This window comes from Mus caroli, unplaced genomic scaffold (genome assembly GCF_978045245.1).
Source record: "Mus caroli unplaced genomic scaffold, Mus_caroli_1 scaffold_13, whole genome shotgun sequence".
Taxonomy (NCBI): Eukaryota; Metazoa; Chordata; class Mammalia; order Rodentia; family Muridae; genus Mus; species Mus caroli.
In genome coordinates this window covers 39,244,302-39,264,636 of record NW_028227268.1, presented here as the reverse complement: position 1 = coordinate 39,264,636, position 20,335 = coordinate 39,244,302, and the positions used below count along the sequence as shown (strand labels likewise).

General features: G+C 43.4%; 2 protein-coding genes, 1 long non-coding RNA gene and 1 other non-coding gene across 12 annotated transcripts in view; 3 read left to right on the top strand and 1 right to left on the bottom strand.

The window, feature by feature from the left end:
* Positions 1 to 1,990: 1,990 nt before the first annotated feature.
* On the top strand, positions 1,991 to 4,715 carry LOC110306259 (uncharacterized). The gene is made up of 2 exons (XR_002379240.3): positions 1,991 to 2,340; positions 4,595 to 4,715. It is a non-coding gene; the product is annotated as an uncharacterized LOC110306259 (long non-coding RNA).
* LOC115032652 (Z30 small nucleolar RNA) lies at positions 4,384 to 4,480 on the top strand. Its single transcript, XR_003838285.1, has one exon. It is a non-coding gene; the product is annotated as a Z30 small nucleolar RNA (small nucleolar RNA).
* A 631-nt stretch (positions 4,716 to 5,346) lies between the features above and the next one.
* Pex12 (peroxisomal biogenesis factor 12) lies at positions 5,347 to 9,459 on the bottom strand. Of its 5 annotated transcripts, none has more exons than XM_021178164.2 (4): positions 9,393 to 9,459; positions 8,774 to 9,011; positions 7,946 to 8,499; positions 5,347 to 6,713 (listed from the first exon to the last, which is right to left on the bottom strand). In XM_021178164.2, the coding sequence occupies exons 2-4, from the start codon at positions 8,897 to 8,899 to the stop codon at positions 6,314 to 6,316; spliced, it is 1,080 nt and encodes a 359-aa protein (XP_021033823.1). In that variant the 5' UTR covers positions 8,900 to 9,011; positions 9,393 to 9,459; the 3' UTR covers positions 5,347 to 6,313. The 5 variants fall into 5 exon arrangements, with proteins under 5 accessions (XP_021033823.1, XP_021033825.1, XP_085685866.1 ...); XM_021178166.3 differs by having other exon boundaries at positions 9,321 to 9,421; XM_085829740.1 differs by having other exon boundaries at positions 8,774 to 9,005; positions 9,321 to 9,418.
* Ap2b1 (adaptor related protein complex 2 subunit beta 1) overlaps positions 9,440 to 20,335 on the top strand; it is a 107,554-nt gene continuing 96,658 nt past the window's right edge. For 2 of the 5 annotated variants that reach the window (XM_021178162.3, XM_021178157.3), the window contains exons 1-2: positions 13,392 to 13,555; positions 18,941 to 19,000. In XM_021178162.3, the coding sequence (XP_021033821.1) occupies positions 18,964 to 19,000 (37 nt within the window). In that variant the 5' untranslated portion in view covers positions 13,392 to 13,555; positions 18,941 to 18,963. Of the gene's footprint in view, positions 9,544 to 13,391; positions 13,556 to 16,246; positions 16,266 to 18,940; positions 19,001 to 20,335 lie in introns of those variants that run through there. The other 3 variants (XM_021178160.3, XM_021178158.3, XM_021178159.3) reach the window with 3 other exon arrangements.

Below are 20,335 nucleotides of genomic sequence, written 5' to 3'. Positions count from 1 at the left end.
TGGAGTTATCACAGAGAAAGGAGCTTCAGTTGAGGAAATGCCTCCATGAGATCCAACTGTAAGGCATTTTCTCAATTAGTAATCAAGGGGGAAAGGCCCCTTGTGGGTGGGACCATCTCTGGGCTGGTAGTCTTGGGTTCTATAAGAGAGCAGGCTGAGAAAGCCAGGGGAAGCAAGCCAGTAAAGAACATCCCTCCATGGCCTCTGCATCAGCTCCTGCTTCCTGACCTGCTTGAGTTCCAGTCCTGACTTCCCTTGGTGATGAACAGCAGTATGGAAGTGTAAGCTGAATAAACCTTTTTCTCCCCAAGTGCTTCTTGGTCATGATGTTTGTGCAGGAAGAGAAACCCTGACTAAGACAGATGGCCTAGTATAGGGGACACTTTGTTACTTCCTATGCTCCCTTTCATTTCTTTGAGACCCTTTGCCAATCCCCTGTCCTGTCGATCATCACAATCCTTGTTTGCCATCTCTCCATTTCCACTGTCATTATCACTTAAGACTCTTCTTAGCTCTTGAGATCAGTTTTAGAGTGTTTACACTGTCCCACTCTGAACACACGTGTACACTGTTTCCTTAAATATTACTCTGATCACTTCATTACTTGGCCTCTGAAATATTCAGTCTCCCTCTACTCTAAGTATCTTCAAGTTTGTGCTCTTAGCAAAGTCTCAGCCTGTCTTCCTAATACTAACACAGGAGTCCTTAAACTGCAGTGACTCAGAATTGTTCCTGGAGTGCTTGAAGTATTCTACTGGGGCAGTTATGGGTCACAATCAATTTGGAGTTTTTAACTGTTACTTTTTTACACTGGACGACGGACGATTAACAGAGTCTTTGTTTCTAGAGTTCATGGAATTTTGAGAAGCACCCCAACGATGATTTTTAGCTTTGCCATTTGGAAAACTAGATTTTGCCATTTGGAAAACTAGATTTTTCAGCTAACTCATCTTGAGTTTAATAATTTTCTCAATCTTTCTGTCTCTCTCCCCAGGGTCTTTCTCTCTATACTTCTGACTATCCTGGAGCTCCCTATTAAATCAAGGTGGTCTCAAACTCACAGATATGCTTCTGCCTCCTCCTAAGTACTGGGTTTAAAGGTGTGCATCACCACGCCAGTGGGGAATCTCCTAATTCTTTTTTTTTTTTTTTTTTTTTTTTTTAAGATTTATTTATTTTATTATATGTAAGTACGCTGTCTTCAGACATCCCAGAAGAGGGCGCCAGATCTTGTTGCGGATGGTTGTGAGCCACCATGTGGTTGCTGGGATTTGAACTCTGGACCTTCGGAAGAGCAGTCGGGTGCTCTTACCCACTGAGCCATCTCACCAGCCCCGAATCTCCTAATTCTTAAGGCTCTTCAGGACCTAAATGAAATGCCTCTTCTCCCAGGAGATCGTCCGTGCTGGTCTTGACAATTTGATATTTAGCTGCACTTTTCACAGGGCATCTTTATTTAGAATGTCCAACACCAGGGTTTGATTACCGGCACCCACATGGCAGCTCACAAACATCTGTAACTCCAGTTCCATAAGATCTGACACCTGTTTCTGACCTGCGGGCTCTGTGTTGGCATAGTGCACAGACATGAATGCAGGCAAAACACACATATATAATCATAAATAGATCATTTTTAAAATCTGTTTTTAAAAAAAAAAGTGTTCAAGATAGGAGTCTCTCTCCTCTCCCCATTCTCCATCGAAGCAATGGTAAAATCACTATGCCTAACAGTCACCCGGAGTCCGTGAGTAGAGAATTGTAGGAAGAAGAAAACCAGCATCGCTTTCTGAGCAGAAACCACAGGCCTAAGTCGCGGAACCCAGACCCAGACGCCTAGAAAGCCCGGGGAAGCAGCCTCCACCTTTAGGTCAACTCCACCCCTTGCTTTCACTTCATCTTTCGATTGGCTGCTCTTCATGCAGGCACCGCCTTATAGTTGTCACGTGAAGCTCTGGCTGCCGTGGGATTGGCTTACTGACGCGCGCGGGGCTGTGGGATGCAGGCCCGAAGAGGCGGAGGGGAGAGGACGCGGGAAGCCAGTGTGCTCCGGACGCAGTGTCCTAGTGCTCGATTGGGTCATCCTCTGCAGCGCTGATTGTCCCTGTCCAAGACTGCGGAATGAAGAATCCAGGCTGGGAGCCGGTTGAAGCCCCGACTCCGTCCTCAGTCCTCTTTCCCTACCAAGGATGGCTTCAGGCTCCCGAAGTTGGCGGGTTTGGACTTTTATCTCTTTTTTTTGCTTTGAGAACCTGTGTGTAAGCCCTCTCTGGTCAGCAAAGGAATCTGTGCCGAGCGCCATGAATTAGAGGATGGAGGAATGAGTGCTTGAAGATGCCCGAGGTATGGTCCTTATCCGTGTGACATTTGGAGCTAAGCTGGCGTTATAAATTGTGCTCATGCATTTCTAATTAAAAGCCATGGGATTAGGCTTACCGAGGTCACTTAATTGAACCCTTATGTTCCAGGCTGTTAACACTGTTCCCCAGTTCTTTAGGAACTCAGTGAGATGGGGCTGGTGGGAGAGATGGGGGGAAAACTCGTGAACTGGCGCATAGTTGGCACACCAGTTGCCATGGCTGTGAGGCAGAGAACTAGGTACCTGCTGGCATGGCAGGAGCTTGGGATCAGGTACCACCATGTCTGTCTGGATCTTTAAGCTTAATTGGTTTCACACTTTGCTTTTGTAATTCAAAGGGCAGAGCCTTCCTTTGGGATTAATCGAGATAAGGTTTCCTACGTAAAGTGGCAGCAGTATGGAGAGGCAGAGCTGACGAGCAGGAAGGGTTTCTCTGGGGCAGGGGAACACAAGCTCTAATAATAGATTTGAGAACTTTAATAGTCTAGGTCGGGTGGTCTGTAAGACTCGTTAGGATTATGTTATTAACTAGTCAAGGGTTAAATGGGTTATTTTGGGTTTTTTATTTTGTTTTTAAAAGATTTATTTATTTCATGTATATGGGTACACTGTCGCTGTCTTCAGACATACTAGAGGAGGCCCATTACAGATGGTTGTGAGCCACCATGTGGTTGCTGGGAATTGAACTCAGAACCCCTGGAAGAGCAGTCAGTGCTCTTAACCACTGAGCCATCTCTCCAGTCCCTTTATTTTGTTTTAAAGACAGAGTCTGTATAGCTAGCCCACAATGGCCTCAAACTCAGGATTCTTCTGCCCCAGCCTCCCAAAGCAGTAGGATTACAGGTGTAACCACCACAACCCCTGGCTTGATTTTTGTTGTTTTGGAGGTTGTTTGGTTGTGGTGATGGTCGTTCTGGGATTGACCTAAGGCCTCATTCATGGTTTTGAAATCCCTTGAATACCAAAGTGGTTTGTATATTATTTCCTGGGCCATGGGGAGAAAGTGGATGCTTTAGTGACTGAATTACACTTTTATAGGTTTAAAGGTTATATATATATATGTTGGAATCCAGGGAAAACAGAGGCAGAAGACCCACTGAATCACAGTGTTGTGAAACAGATGAGCTTTAAATCAGTTATTGGTCCTCTGCAAGAGCAGCCAGTGCTCTGAACTACTGAGCCATCTCTCCAGTGCCTGTAGTTTCACCTATTATTAGTAAAGGGTGGATGTTGAGAAGTTAGAAGTGGAAAAATAGAAACCTGGTATTCAGACCACAGTCCTCTTCCTAATTCTGCTATTAAGTGGAATAGAGCTTTAGCAGACCCTAACCTTTCAAGAGTTTTTGACTGAAATTAGGAGATTCTGGTAGGAAAATAATTATGATGTAGAGCTTTGCTTGTTCACTGTACACTTTCCTGTGTTGCTCAAGACTCCTTGGCTCCCGTCTTACCCTCTGGAGTAGCTGGAGCTGCAAGCACGAGTCACTGTGCCTGACATTGTGACTATGTTTTTTATCTTCCTTGGCAGTTGAAGTCTATGTTAAATGAGTAATAGTTAGGAAATCTTTTCTACAGCTACTACTTTTTTAGACTATGTGTCTCTTAACAGATATCCCTAAGATTTTGTCAAAATAAATGGAGGTTGGACTCATGTAAATAACAACAAAACCTTTTTGTTGCTGTTTGAGACAGGGTCTTGTTATGTAGCTCTGAGGGCTGTCCTGAAACGCACTGTGTAGAACTCAAACTCACAGAGCTCCTACAGCCTCAGCTTCCCAAGTGCTGAGATTAAAGATGTGCACCACTGTGCTTGGCTCGAAAAACTTTTGAGTGATAAATGCTTCTCCACTCTGTGTTGTGAAAACAAAAAAGCTCTCTACTCACAAAAAACCAAAAACTTTCTTTTATTTTTTTATAGCAGCTATTTACCACATAGTGGAAAGTATTGAAACTCAAAAGTTGAAGCATGTGAGAGTAGCTTTTTGGGTATGTAAGCCTACATTTGACTGGATATGTGAAATGGAGCCATGCAATGATGAGTGAAGTACAGTCTGACCTGGTATTGCCATTGCTTGGGCGCTGGCTCTGACCAGGGTGTGACCCCTTAATCTTCTCTCTGAGCTGATTCTGCTGACCACATTTGGGTATTTGAACCTCTGTGGATCCTGGCTTATAATGTGTAAGAGTATTTCTTTTGTATCCTTTGAATTACTGATACTTTCATGTTTTCCTTCTTAGGTCCAGGTGAGAAATCAGGGTTGAAAACTGCATGGAGGATTCATCATTTCTGCCCTGAATTGGAATCAATTTCTTATTGACTTATTATTACTGTATTAAAAGTGTTTTTAATTAACCATGGTATTTGTTTGGGTAAGATCTTTATTTTGGTAAGTTTTTTGTTTGTTTGTTTTGCAAATTTTTTTTTAATTTATTTTTTATTTTATTTATTTTTTTGGTTTTTCAAGACAGGGTTTCTCTGTGTAGCCCTGGCTGTCCTGGCACTCACTTTGTAGACCAGGCTGGCCTCGAACTCGAAATCCGCCTGCCTCTGCCTCCCGAGTGCTGGGATTAAAGGTGTGGGCCACCAGTTTTTACAAGAGCTTATAAATGATCATATACTCTCCTTCTGGTAAAAGCTTCAATATTTTTAAATCTACAGGATGGATAATCTATTTTAAACTTAGTAAAGTTATATCATCTTCATGGTGCCAGCAATTATGCTCTCAATTGCCAGCATGAATCACAGTAGGCACTTGCAAATTATTTTCATCTAGCTTGCATTAATGATTTTTCAAAAGCTGTTTCTTCACCAGCTTGTCCATCCAATGTCATAAATCTTCCTAAACAAGCAACTAAACTTTTGTTTCTGGCAAACGTTATTTCATACAAGGTGGTATCTGTGTTGTTAGAACAGGATTTTTGTTCTAATTATTGAATTTGTCTTTTTAAAAAGCAAAACTTTAATAGGTACAGAAAAACTTCAAGAAGTCAATGGTGATCTGAATGGAAATTTATTTAAACCCCTGAAGTAATCTTTTGGGTTTCCACATAATCATGACATCATGGAACAATTCTTTCCCAGAATCATGTATTATTAAAATTTGACTTAAATGTTTCATAGAAACTTTCATAATACCTAGCTTGATTCATATCAACTGAGCAAACTGCCAGTTGAGCAAACTCATGAGAGCAAGCAGAAAGCTTCTGCCCCTCATTAAATCTTCACTAGGTAGGCATCAAGTAAACATTAGATAAGTATTTTACTGCATCTCACCATTGCTTGCTAGTTTCCATTCATATTGAAATTCCCAGACTTCTCCCTATAAACAAACCCTATCACAAGACAGACAGGTATGGATCATCAAGGAAATCTTCAAATGCTGTTAAACTGTGGTAGATGTTAGTAAGTCATGACAGATGGAAGGGGCTTTTCTCTAAAGCATTTCTATAAAGAGAAAGTCCATGTCTGATAAAGCCTCTAATTCAAAAGTAGAGAAATGTTTTCTAAAGAGAAGGCCTGCTTCCCAAACCACTTGCTTTATAAGGTCTAACCTGAGGTTTCCTGTGCTATTTTATCCCTCTTAATCAGTCTCTCACTTTCATTTTACTTTTGACAGTCTCCCTATGGTGGCCTTGAACTCAAAATCCTGCCTCCATCTCCAGAGTGTTGATACTATACTACCACATCCAACCTAAAACCTTACTCTTAAGTGAGGTGGTCTTTTATAACTCACCTCCACATTGGCCCTCACACCACCTATAATCCTGATCCTCCTGCTTAACCAGCTTGGTAGAGAGCAAACCAAAAGGTTAGGATTCGAATGGATACATCCTTTTAACTCCTTAAAGTCAACATAGTTATGAATCAGGGAAGTATCACTGTTGTCTGCCATACTAAAACCGACTCGTGGCCTTGGAGTATAGAACTTGAGCGGTGAGATAATGCACTAAGTTCTTTCAGTTCTCTGGAGAGTAGAGTTTAATTAGATGCTGGACTTCTGTTGGATACCCTGTAATGGGACAGGCTTGGTGACTCCTCACATAATTAAACACACAGCGGTAACAGAATACATAGCCAGAGGTGGCAAGAACCGTATCATTCACTCGAGTTTTACGACAGAGTGGGCACACTGTTTTCATTTTGGGTAAGAGGGGAGAATCAGAGTTGTAGTCTAGGTGTACAGGTGGTGGTGGAGTGGGCAGGGCAGTCAGTGATTTGATGGCTTCTTGGTTCTCAGAAGAGTACCACCAGTCAAGAAACTGCAGGAAGAACACACCCACAGAGAGGCCAGTCGAGAGGGATAAGGCAACACCTCCCACAGCTTTCTTCAGAGCTGACTTTATCTTCTCGCCAATGCTGTTGGGAAAGGAGAGCAAGAGGCAAAGAATATAGTTTATTTGTATGTGGTCACAGAGTAACTACTATAGGTACAGTTCCACACTTGATGTGCTAGAGGGTCTGTTGTAAGCCAGTGTATATCTAAACTCTGCTGTTCTGGTTTTTAAAAGATTTATGTTTGTGTCTGCTTGTTTGTACACACACCACATGCATGCAGGTGCCGTCTGGGCCAGTTGTAAGCTGCCACATATGGGTTCTGGGGATTGATCTCTGTTCCTCTGGAAGAGCAGTACATGCCATTTACATAACCACTGTGCCATTTCTCCTGCTGTACCCCCAAACTGGTTTTTTTTTTTTTTTTTTTTTTTGGTTTTTCGAGACAGGGTTTCAGTGTGTAGCCCTGGCCATCCTGGAACTTACTTTGTAGACCAGGCTGGTCTGGAACTCAGAAATCCGCCTGCCTCTGCCTCCCAAGTGCTAGGATTAAAGGCGTGTACCACCACTGCCCGGCCCCCAAGCTGTTTGTTTTTTTTTTTGTTTTTGTTTTGTTTTTTTTTTTTTTTTTTGAGATAGGGTTTCTCTGTGTAGCCCTGGCTGTCCTGGAACTCACTCTGTAGACCAGGCTGGCCTTGAACTCAGAAATCCGCCTGCCTCTGCCTCCCAAGTGCTGGGATTAAAGGCATGCGCCACCACACCCGGCTCCCCAAGCTGTTTTTAACAACAGAAACTTAGGTTTTGATTTGAGAAAGGCATCAGACACTTAACTTTAGAGAATTTTTAAATGGAAGATAGATAATCCATCCAGAAGAAGCAGTTTACCTAAAAAGTAACTTAATCAACACTGGGATGCATACATGTTGAACTTGTGAGAGAATTAACACTCCACAAAGGTAATGTTGCATCCTTAGTAAGAAGTCTTTAGGATTAATTATATCGCTTTGCCTTGAATCTTTGCTCTGCCATCTTCTGGCTAGTGGTTCCCTCAACTGTTAAATGAAGCCACTGCATTTAATTCAGGTTGTGATGAGGCATAAGGTAATGTACACAAAGCAAATACCACGCATGGGGCTCTTACATACACCAAGCATGCACAAAGGTGTGCCTATTATGATGAGAAAGGTCACCGGGATGGTGGCCCATGCTTTATGGATGTGAGGAATAACTTCTGTGATTTAATAGCTAGGGTAAACCGGATGATTAGTACAAAATTTCAAATTTTGTTCATAAAGGGGTTTTAGGAATGGCCTTACCTTCTGACAGGCTCCTGCATTGCACTGGCTTCAACCAGTCTCTGTTTGATAGCTTGCATGTCCTGAGCTGTCAGTCGAGCTAGCCGAACTCCAGCCAGTTTCAGCAGGGGAGAGTGATGCTCAGCTTTCCCCAGGATGTAACGCAGTTGTTGTGTAAGAAACCAGCCTTCCCAGGCCATGTTAACAAAAGGGTAGGCCGCCAGGAAGGCTCTGTAGAATCGTTTCCAGCGAGAAGAAGGGGGGTGAATAGAGTATTCATCTTCTTCTCTCAAGCTAGAAGTCAGCTTCTCCAGCTTCACTTTCAAATAGGGAAGAAGGACAAGGAACATGGCAGATTTCCAGAGGTGTTCCTTGGGAAGACCAGCACTGGCCGGTCTCTGAAGCTGCAGCGAGCTCCCTGCCACAATCCGCTTTAAGCCATAAAAGTGTTCAGAAAATGAGGCACTAGTTCTAGAAAGATAATGCTGCTGGAGCAGGAAGTCTAGCAGAGTGAAGATTTCATCAAACCACCGCCAGAGGAAGCCGTAGTGCGCAGGATTTGATTCTGCAAGAACCTGATGCAAAAACATTTTATTACAGTCTTCAGTTTGTATTCACATCAGCCCTTTCCTTTTAAATTCAATACACCTGGCTTAAGTAATTGGCTTTTGGGGTATAGTCTGAGTTCCTGAGGTCCTAGGAATGGAGTACAGAGCTCTTTGAATGGATGCCCATTAAGTCCTGGATACAAATGACACATGGCGATCATTGCAAACTTAGGGTTACTAGTAAAATGTTTGGAGTTTTATCTAGTCATCCCTGAAACGTTTCAGAGAAGTAATACCTTACCTTGACCACATGCTGAAGAGCGGGTCTCACTGCTGTCATTAAGCTGTCCTGTGCTACCACCTCAAAGATGGATGGCTGGTCGTCCGCCACCGAAGCAGTTGTGATGTGAGCCCCATGCTCAGCCATAGTGTCTTGTGTGAACTGGGATTCACTTTTCCCACGAACACTCTAGTGAGCATGAACTTGTTTTTGTATCAAACGGGTGCTGAGTCTTAGTCCTTCTGCATGGCACCTGAAACTAAAAATTGAATTTTACAGGAGTGAAAAATCAACGGGGGGGGGGGGGTGGGGGTGGGGGGAGGGGGAAGAGAAAGCTTATATGGAGGCGGAGGGGAGGGAGTCTCAAAGTAAGGACTGTTAACTCCGGAGCTGGGGACGTGGCACGTGGGGTCTGGGGAATGACTTGTCAAATGCTGCACCTCACAGGGCAGAGCGTGACTCGGAGGCGGGGGGTGGGCCAAGAAACGTGTCGCTCGAGCCGCAGTCCCGGAGCTGCGAAGCCGGGCTCCGGCGGCTGCCTGAGAAGCGCCCGTCCTTGCTTGCTGACCTCGGGCACCGAGCAGAGGACCCGTGACGCCACCTGCGAAAGGAGGACTCGGCTTTGTGACCGAAACCGTACCCGGAAACAGAAGCTCCGAGGACCTCCACACGGCGGGCGGAAGACAGGCGCTCTAGCATCGAATGTAGCCCTGAGCCGGAACTCGGGAACTCTATGACCAACTGGGACTTCCGTTTCCGCCCCCCTGACGACGAGGCGACGGGTTAGTGCAGTGAGTGCATTCTGTTCCTGGTTAGATCTGAGCGAAGCTTCCTGAGGGCGGTACTCGAGCCTCTGTGCCGAGCTGGGGTCCCTGCCTGACACCGGTTGCCACGGGAGATCAAGCCAGGTCCTTTCTGCCAGGTGGTGTTTAGCTCAAAGTCGGCCACCTTCCCGAGTATTACAGTCAGTTATCAGCAAGTTTTACTAAAATGACAAAAGATACATTCTCCTTGCCTATCAGAATTTAGGACGGTTACTTTTCCTTACAGACAGCTTAACTTGTCATCCATGTGTAAAATTCAGTTATAGCTCTAGGCACATTCTGCTAGATGAAATTGATTCCTGCCCTCCAGCTCAGTAGGTATTAACAGTATCAATACAGTGCAAGGATCGTTATGATTCTCGAACTGAATAGTAGCATTCAGCTCTAGAGGACCTTAGGGTGTAAACGTAGGCAATTGATTTGTATAATGAGAACCTTATAAAGGGATTGGTTTTAGTTTCAATTTCAATTTTGAAGTTTTTTTTTTTTTTTTTTTTTTTTTCGAGACAGGGTTTCTCTGTGTAGCCCTGGCTGTCCTGGAACTCACTCTGTAGACCAGGCTGGCCTCGAACTCAGAAATCCGCCTGCCTCTGCCTCCCGAGTGCTGGGATTAAAGGCGTGCGCCACCAACGCCCGGCTGAAGTTTTTTATAGTTCTAAAATATCCATACTTCACTAAAGTCGCTGTCAGAAGTGCAGTTGTTGAATTTCTAAAAAGTATTAAGGATTTTTTGTTTTGTTTTAAATAATGTTTGTTTCAGCTTGAGTTTTTTGTCTTGTTTGTTTGTTTTTTGTTGTTTTTTCGAAACAGGGTTTCTCTGTGTAGCCCTGGCTGTCCTGGAACTCACTCTGTAGACCAGGCTGACCTCGAACTCAGAAATCCGCCTGCCTCTGCCTCCCGAGTGCTGGGATTAAAGGAGTCTGCCACCACGCCCAGCTTCAGTTTAAGAGTCTTAAGGTTTATGTATATATCCTTGGCTAGCATTCAAATTGGCTTTCAGGCTCAGCCTTGAGTTTTAAGGACCAGAGAACTACATAAAGCATCTGGTAAATACCGCATGCTGACCAATGGGGTCTTAATTTTAGAAAGATTTTTAGGTGTACTAGTATTTGCTGGCACGTATATGTATGTGCCACATGCAGCCTGGTAACTGCAAAGGTCAAAAAAGTATGTTCGATTCTCTGGAACTGGAGTTACAGACCATGTGTGTGCTGGGAACCAAAGTCAGGTCCTCTGCAAGAGCAACCAGTGCTGTTAACCACTGAGCCATCTCTCCAGCCCACTGAGCATCTCTCTAGCAGTTTATGCTTTTAAGTGAATAGCAAAAACACACAGCTAAGAAACAGCTAAAACAGGTAGAAAATGAAACATTTGCATCAATTAAGGTTTTTAGTTGCAAAGAACAGAAGCAGGCTATTTTAAAACAAAAGGAACTTAAACTCTAGGTGGGGAGGCTGGAGAGATGATGGGCAGGTGAGAGCACTTGTTGCTCTTGCAGAGAGCCTGAGTTCAGTTTTCAGCACCCACATTCAGAGGCTCACAACTAACTGTAAGTCCAGCTCCAGGGATACAGTGCTCTCTCTGGTCTCCTGAGGTACCTGCACATACTTGTACAGATTCAACATTTAAATGGAGTAGCTCACAAAATAAGATGGCTCAAAAAGAACAGGACTATATAACTCCCTTAGAGTTCTCTCTAGCAAGAATTAGTAACATTCCATCCAAGTAACCTTGTTACAGTGAATGAGTGTCAAGTGGTCATTGTGTCCACGAATCAGATTCTTCTGACAGAGGTGCTGGCATATATATATATGTAACCCCAGCGCCTGAGGCAGTGGGCTAACTGGCAGTGAGGAAAGGGGCAAAGAGGTGAAAGGGGGAGGAAGGGGGAAAACACCCATTTGAGCAATCTTGGTTTAAAGTTGAGCAATCATGGTTAGTCAGAGGGTCAAAATTTCCTGATTAATGGACCCACAAGACTACTCTATAAAAAGGAAACTGTAATTATTACATGAGAAAAGGAAAAAGTTAAAAATAGTATGTCCTGGTTGGTTATATAACTCAGTGGTAGGACGTGTGTGAAGCCCTAGGATCCTTTCCCAGTTCTGGAAAGAAAAATAGTGCCAGTTTTTAGTCACCAAATAATACATTAAAATTCCCAGTCTCAAATGTGTAGTCTAATAGAAGGCACATGATTAACATTTCTATTAGAAAGCATTAAAGGCTAAGCTTGACCATCAGGTTTGGAGATCTTAAATATATATTAAACGTAAGTTACATAGGAAATTATTTAATATATGCTCAGTAAATAACTTAAATGTAATTGGGTTAAGTCATCTGTTTTGTTTTTCAAAGACAGTTTTTCTGTGTAGTCCAGGCTGTCCAGGAATTCACATTGTAGACCAGGCTGGCCTTGAACTCACAAAGATCAACTTACCTCTGCCTCCTGAGTGCTGAGGTTAAAGGCTTGTGCCACCACACCCAGTTGCCTTGATTTTTTTTTTTTAAAGATTTATTTATTTATTACATGTAAGTACACTGTAGCTGTCTTCAGACACTCCAGAAGAGGGCGCCAGATCTCGTTACGGATGGTTGTGAGCCACCATGTGGTTGCTGGGATTAGAACTCTGGACCTTCGGAAGAGCAGTCGGGTGCTCTTACCCACTGAGCCATCTCACCAGCCCGATTTTTTTTGTTTTTAATATATAAAGTTTTTTTTTGTTGTTGTTTTTTTTTTTTTTATGTACACAAGTACACTGTAGCTGTCTTCAGACACCAGAAGAGGGCATCAGATCCCATTACAGATGGTTGTGACCCACCATGGGATTGCGTGGGAATTGAACTCAAGACCTCTGGAAGAGCAGCCAGTGCTCTTAAACACTGAGTCATCTCTCCAGTCCTGCCATGAGTTTTTTGGTTTTTGTTTTTTAAGTTTCAAATCTGGGGGGCTGGAGAGATGGTTTAGTGGTTAAGATCCCTGGCTGCTCTTTCAAAGGACCTGGATTTAGTTACCAGCTCCCGCATAGCAGCTCACAGCTGTCTGAAATTCCAGTTCCAGGGGAACAAACACTCTCACATACATACATGCAGGCAAAACACCAATGCACATTAAAAAACAAAATGAAAAAAAAAAGTTGTTCAATAGTAGATTGAGAGGAGCCTGCACCACTAAGCCTTGGAGTCCAGGTATATAGATAGAGAAGTTCAAAGTGCTCTAGAGGCAGAAAGAGGCAAGAGGGCTTAGTTTCAGCTTGTCTGAGTTCCATAGCCCGACGTTGGTCTTTCTTTTCTTTTGAAGCTGGACATGGTAACGAAATGCCTGTACCAGTTTAGTTTCCTAATGAAACCTGTATCCACAACCTGTTTTAGGTACCTTATACTGCTCAAGCCTAAGGGCGGGGCAGGAAGGGGGCGCTAATAAGTTCCTCTAGTCTTGTTCAATGTATGGATTTAAACTCAGATCTGAATGTTTCTTAGCCATCTTTGAGTCGCTGTCTCCTAGTTCATCTGTCCGTCTGTAGTCCTGGTTTCTATCACCACTATGGGCTTCTTAACCTTACAAGCAAATTAGCTGAGGTTTGTGTTTGAGCAAATAGGATATCTCACACAGGTTTCACAAAAATCTTGTTCACGGGAATAAATCCCGAAAATACCCACTTATTGAAGATATCCGGTGGGAAAGCAACTGCGAGTCTCCTGAGTGTATAGGCAACTGCCCTATCCCTGAGAAAGGGAAACCTTTCCGTTGCTGAGGCGACAGACACAACCTGGCCGTTTGGTTCTCCCGCGCACCCAGATGACGTCAGGCGGCGAGATTCTCTTACGCCAAAGCTTCCGGCTCACCATCTTTGTCCCTGGCAAATTGGGTTTTGCGCAGTGGCTTAGATCTAGAGAGAATCGTGACGGGCAGGAAACCATTACACCACCACCCCGGCTGTGCTCTCCGTCTGCCGCCGCCGCCACCCCGCCCTTGCCTCCGGTGAGTTCAAGGCGGCTGGCTTTGGGGTGTGCCCCGACTGACTCGCGGTGGTTGTGAGGGAGGGGAGCCCCAAGCCGGGTCATAAGCTCAGGAGGAAAGGAGAGCCGAGGAGCGTGACGGTTGAGGGTGGCAGGAGTCCTCGGGTGTGACCGTTGTGAGGGAGAAGCTGGGAGAAAGTGCCTCCATCGTGGTGGCCTGGGGCTGCGCTCCGGTGGAGCAGCGGGAGTTGGGGGCTTCGGAGCGAAGCAAGGTTCCGAAGACCGGCTTGGGGAGGGCTCAGGCCAGGGGTGTGGTCGCTGGAAGCCGAGGGAGAACCACCCAGCTCTCCCGTTTGGCATCTTTTCATTGAGAAAGAACCTCCGACGTGTCTCCACGACTAGGGAGAAGGGATTCCCGCGACCGATTGGTCACTGAAACCTCTCTTGTCGCACGTATTTGGGGTTTAGAGGCATCTCTCCTTACCTAGTGAAAAATTGGACAGATTTCTTGACCTGGGGAAGTGGTTAAAGAGAATGGGGACTAAATGTACTTCGAGGAAGGAAGGGGAAACCTGCATAATTGAGTCCACCCCCGCCCCCTGTGTAAGAGGGGAAAATAAATCTTAGCGTGGAATTTTGTTTTTCTTTTTTTCCCCCTCCCTATATTCCCTGGGGTTATCAGGAGCAGTCTAGTTTGGGCAAGGCTGTAAATTCTACTAGAAGTGAAAAAAACCTGGAATTTCCTGCTATTTCTTTATTCTTTGAATTCACAGGATGTATAAGCTTTTTGAGCAGCCCTCTGTTTAGGAGAAGGCTCTTATTAAACTCAAGCAATTTAGTTATGAAGCAGTGTGAATGTGTCATGGATGCTTCGCTGAATTTTTTTTACTTTTAGAAGGGAGATTTTTTTTTTTCTTTTATTTTAGTGGCCAAACCTTTTTTTTTTTTTTTTTGCAACCTTTGTGGTTTAAAAGACAAAGAACACACTATAAGCTCAGTAAGGCTAGTGACTAAGAAGGAAGGTGGCCTCAGAGAGGAACAATTTAAATTATTAACTGCTCTCCTGTGCAGTTCACTGCTTAGCCTTAGGGTGCACTTACAAGGTAATAATAGAAAGCGGCAGGTGAAGTAGGTGCAGCCATCGGTAACACATTCCAGTGATGACTAAGTCTGGCGGGCAGGCGGGCGTGTAACTGAGCAGGTGCCTTGCAGGGTAGACTTCCTGAGAAAGAAAGGGGAGTGTGCACTGCAAACAGCTCAGTCAAGTTGTGTGGTAAATTAAAACAGAGTAAATATCCTGATGAATTAAGATCAGAGAGGTCCCTCAAATCCTTTTCTTCTGGAAAAGATCTTTGTTTTCTTCTCATGGCACACGTTTGAACCATGTTAGACAAGGGGCATTCAGAGGAAGGATAGCATCCCCATTTTTCTTCTTTCCTCCTAGGCTTAAGTTTTCCAAAATGTCCTGGCATTTCATAACAGTTGGGTGTAAGACTGTTGGGCTTCTTCCTTTCCGTATAATCCTATATTAATAAATTAACTTGTAGTTATTCAAATAGAAGCCAGAGGTGGATTTAGCTTTTAACGTTTTATTTCTGACAAGCTAAATTAATCTGAAGCTGCTGCTGTCCTTGTGTTATGAACATTTGGCCAGAAATGGTCTTTATACCACTCATCCTTGTAAGCAGAGGTTACTGCACTGACTTTCTGCTTTAGAGTTTACTGAACTCTGGCAGTATTGACTTCATGTGCAAAGGAGGGCGCAGTGGTCTTGCTAGTGCTAACGCTGGCTGCCATTTTCCAGAGAACCATTTGAAATTAAGACCTTATTAATTTTTTTTTTCTGACTGTATTCTACCCAGCCTATTAATCTTGCTTCACTGCTGAGCTGCTCTTTTGGGGAATTGGAGGAAGGGAAGGCTGGAAGGAGAGAAAGGACTTCGACAACCTATATTTGGCAGAAACTAGGTTATATTAATCTAGATATATAACCTTGTATAGGGAGGCCTGTGAAAGGCAGTGGAGCAATACTGTGGGCGAGGACAAGTCCAGGGATCCTTGCTTTGCCCTGTGGCTGCTCTGTCCTTTAACAATGTCCTCAGGCCACACGATAAGTCAGTCAGTGACCTTTCAGGTTTCATGTTGTATAAGGTTGTGTAAGTTCAAATTCCATTGTGGCTTGTTTATTTCTAGGGATTTCCTGAAAAACAAAAATTTGCCCCTGTAAGATTGAGTTTTGAAGCACTAGGCAAGTTGAAGTTGTGTTTTTCCCATTCTCTTGTGGCTTGTGTGTGTGTGTGTGTGTGTGTTCTACTATAGGCATCAGTGTCTATCCAGCAAGTGTAGTGGGGTTTGGATTAAAAAATAGTTATATGTCATTGTGAGTTGAAAGTCACGGGGACATTAAAGTTCTGTCACTACCACCTCTTCTCCTTTTAATTAAATACTTAAAATTCATGCAAGTATATAATGTATTTTGATCCAGGCCATCCCTGCCCCCCATCCTTCCTTTCTACTGTTGCTTTTGTTTAGACTATCTTCATTTTTTCTTGTCCCTCCCACCCCCTTAAAGCAAGGATAGACTGGATACCTTTTTTCTTTGCCTGTATGATGGTGATTATTTCATCACAATTATTGGCTATGGTGTCAGTTAAATGAGTGATATATTTACCTGCTTTTTTTTTTCCCTTCCTCTCCCCCTTTTGATGATGGAGATGTCTTATACCTGCTAGGTAAGCACTTTAGCATTGAGCTATATCCCTGGTCCAAAATGCCACTGAAGATTGAGCACAGGATTTCTCCTATATATAAGCAAGCCCTCTACTACTGGGCCCTTTATTTATTTATTTTATTTTCACATGGGTATTTTGACTGCATGTAAGTCTGTATACCACTTGTGTATTCAGTGGCTTCAGAGGCCAGAAGAGGGCATCTGATCCCCTTGAACTGGAGTTACAGATGATTATGAGTTGCTAAGTGAATGGCAGGACCGGAACCCAGGTCCTCTGGAAGAACAGCTAGTGCTCTTAACTGTTGAGCCATCTCCAGCCTTATTTTATTTTTAAGATAGACTCTCATTAAAATTTCCAGACCTACCTCAGGTTCCCAAGTAGCTGGTTCTCTTTATCTCTTTTTCTTAGAAAGCAGAGACTTTTGATTTAGGATATATGTTGCAGGCTTCTTTTTATTATTTTATTTTCTGTATACGGGTGTTATTTCTGTGTGTTTTTGTCAGTGTACCACACGTATGTGCCCAGGGAGACCAGAGAGTGTTGGATTCCGATGAGTCTCCCTGTTGGGTGCTAGGAATGAAATCACACTCATCATGAATTGTGTAGGCTGCTAATAAAGCCAGGCCTTAAGGTGACGAACAGAGTTAGAATTTCATGTTATCTGGATATGGTGGCACAAGGCAGAACCAGGAGGATCCCATGCGTAGGAAGCCAGCCTGGTCTTTATAGCAGGTTTCAAGCTTGCCAAGACTATATAGTGACGATCCTATCTCAAAGGAAAAAAATAAATACATGTGAATGGGTAGATATGAGAGCTTTAGAAAACAGAATGCTTTCATGCATTTTTCCCAAGTAAGTGGCTGAAAAACTTTCAAACAAATTTTGTCTTTAAATCTTAGGTTTGAAGTTTTGATGATTCGTGGGATTTTAAATGGTATAACAGCGTTCTGTAGAAACAGTAAAGGTTTTAGCCACAGCTGTGGTGCTCCTGCCGGGCCCTAGTAATTGTTTCTGTACTTTAGCGTTTCCATTTGCATATGTAAACTCATAGATAACTTAAGATTTATATTACAAGTCTTTAAAACAGGGTCTTACTATGTAGCTAGCTCTGACTGGCTCCGGAATTCATTATGTAGATCAAGCTGGCCCTAAACTCAGATCTACCTGTTTATGTGAAGAATTCCTAGCTAGGTGTGGTGGCTCATATCTGTAATCCCCCAGCACCTGGCAGGTAGGGACATGAGAAACAGAATTAAAAGTCATCTTTAGGTACATAGCATGTTTGAGACTATCTTGGGCTACATAATACCTGTCTTTAAAAACAAACAAACAAACAAACAAACAGAAAGAACCATGTGTGGTGTTGTTTGTAAACCTAGCACTCTGGACAGAGGCAGAAGAAGCAGACCTTTGCAAAGTTATGGCCAATCTCTTTTATATAGAGTTTCAGGCCAGCCAGGGCTACATAGGGAGATGCTGTCTCAAAAAGCACAGGTATCTCAGGGGTTAAAAGCACTTGCTGCTCTTGTAGAGGCCCAGTTTCAATTCCCAACACTCAGGTCAGGTGGTTCACAACCATTTGTAACTCTAGGCTTCAGGGCTCCAACTCCTTCCTCTGGCCTTAGTACAGGGGCATACACACAGGTGTACACACATACACATATATAAGTCAATAGTAACAAATATTTAAAAACAAAATTTCCCTGATTTGTCTGTGTTTTATTTAATTTATGCTGTGAATGGATTGATTAGAACATTCTCTGAATTTTTGCTAGAAAGACATGAAAACTTTAATGCAAGTCTCCATGTAACAAATATCAAAATGCTTTTTGCATCCTACATGGTATTCTTTTTTTTGTTTTGTTTAAAGATTTATTTATTTATTTTATGTAAGTATACTGTAACTGTCTTCAGACACCCCAGAAGAGATTCAGTTATCATTACAGATGGTTGTGAGCCACCATGTGGTTGCTAGGATTTGAACTTAGGGCCTTTGGAAGAGCAGTCGGTGCTCTTAACCACTGAGCCATCTCTCCAGCCCCCTACATGGTATTCTGATACTTTCATTTCTTTCCTTTCTGTTTTTTGAGACAGCGTCTTTATGTAGTCCAGGTTCACTTCAAAGTCACTGCTGTGTTTAGGAGGAAGATCTTGACCTCTTGGTCTTCCTGTCTCTATCCCTGGTGCTGGGAGTAAGGAGGCTCATTTTTCTGAGAGCCTTTTTGCAAATACTATTTAATAGGTTGGCAGAATTTTTCTGCTTTTGGGTTTAGGCTGCTTTGAAGTCCATGCTTTGAGTCACTCCATGCGGAGGCAGAGAAGTAACTAGACTTTCCTGATTAGAAATCTTTCAAACTAAGCCTTTGTCTTATGTAATGTCTTAAATGTAAGATGTATTTTCAAAGGTGTCAGGCTTGTCCTTGGAGGCTGCAGAGCCATAGGAGTTGAGATTATTGCCCTAGTCCATTGCCCTTCAGACTTTACCCCTTGAAGTTCCTTGAAGCAAGTTGCAGTTCTTATTTCCCGTGATGCTTGAACCACAAATGGCAGTGGCAATGGGAAGAAGCTACTCATTTTGTTTAAAAGCAGAAATTCTTAAATATAGATGTTCTCAAAATTTGATGTCTTGCTGGAGACATGTAATTGGATCACAGCATTCTTTACTCTTGCCCTAGGTTCACGCTAAAGATCCAGAATCATGACTGACTCCAAGTACTTCACAACCAATAAGAAGGGTAAGTAGGGGAACCTTGTGAGACCTTCCGACTGTTCACTTCAGTTGCTGGGTTAGACTCCCCAAGTAGAATGTTCTGACGTTTTTACACATGCGTTTGCAGTCTCACTAGGAATCTGATGTTTCTACAAATAACTGTATTTTAATAAACTTATTGAAGTGTAGGGGATTTTACATGCTTGCTTTCTAGTGCTGGGGACACACCCTGGTGGGTGCTCTGCCATTGAGCTTACACCTCTTGCTCTTGGCTCGATTTATCCCCTTTGTGGTCAGTAATAGAATACTGGCTTTTACTGAGTGTGGGCTTACAAACTAAGGATTCTTCTTGGGAAAATCTAACTTCCCCAATTGTTTCCACATGGCTCATTTCTAGAAGTATGGCTGGTCCTTCTGTGAGAGCTAGGTTAGTGTCACTGTCCTCAGCTTACTACCACCACCACCCCCCCCCCACCCCCCCCCCCCCCGCTCCCCCAGCTTGCTCTGCTTCTCAGAATCAGAAGTGCGTGCTTTTGGACCCAGCAGGTCTTCTGTTTGCTGAAGTATTATGGGCCTGGCACCAACTACTGTGCCATTTATCACTCTTCTTTTTGGTGTCTTGGCCTGCTTTTCTGGTGTATGTGTCCTACTCTCTAGTGGCTAACATGCGACAACTTTTCTGGCATAGAATTTGTCTTTGTTTGCCTTGAAGTATTTCCTGGTGCATTTGTCTTCAGACTTGGCTGAGTCTGAGTGTGTATTGTGCACATTTTGCTTAGTTCTTTAACACCAGTGGAGTTACTGATTAAGTACCCGATTTTCACTTAAATCAGAGTAGGTACACAGGGTTCCAAGTAGTCAATCTTGGTTTCTAAATGACATTTTTCAGCCAGGTGTTGGTGGCAAATGCCTATAATCCCAGCACTTAGAGGCAGAGGCAGGTGGATCTCTGAGAGTTGGAGACCAGACTACAAAGCCAGTTCCAGGACAGCCAGGGATACACAGAGAAACCCTGTCTCAAAAAAAAACAAACCAAACCAAACAAAATGATCAGAGTAATGGATAATAACCTAATGAATATAATCAATACATGTGTGACTATATTTAGTATAAATTATAATTTAGGCAAGAGTCAGGATGCTAAAGTTAGTAAGTGGGAAGTTTGATAAGGGACGGGGCATTGATAGGGTTTCACAATATCTTTCAGCAAATTCCTAATTACAATGCCAGGCGTGGTGGTGCACGCCTTTAACCCCAGCACTCGGGAGGCAGAGGCATGCAGATTTCTGAGTTCAAGGCCAGCCTGGTCTACAGAGTGAGTTCCAGGACAGCCAGGGCTACACAGAGAAACCCTGTCTCA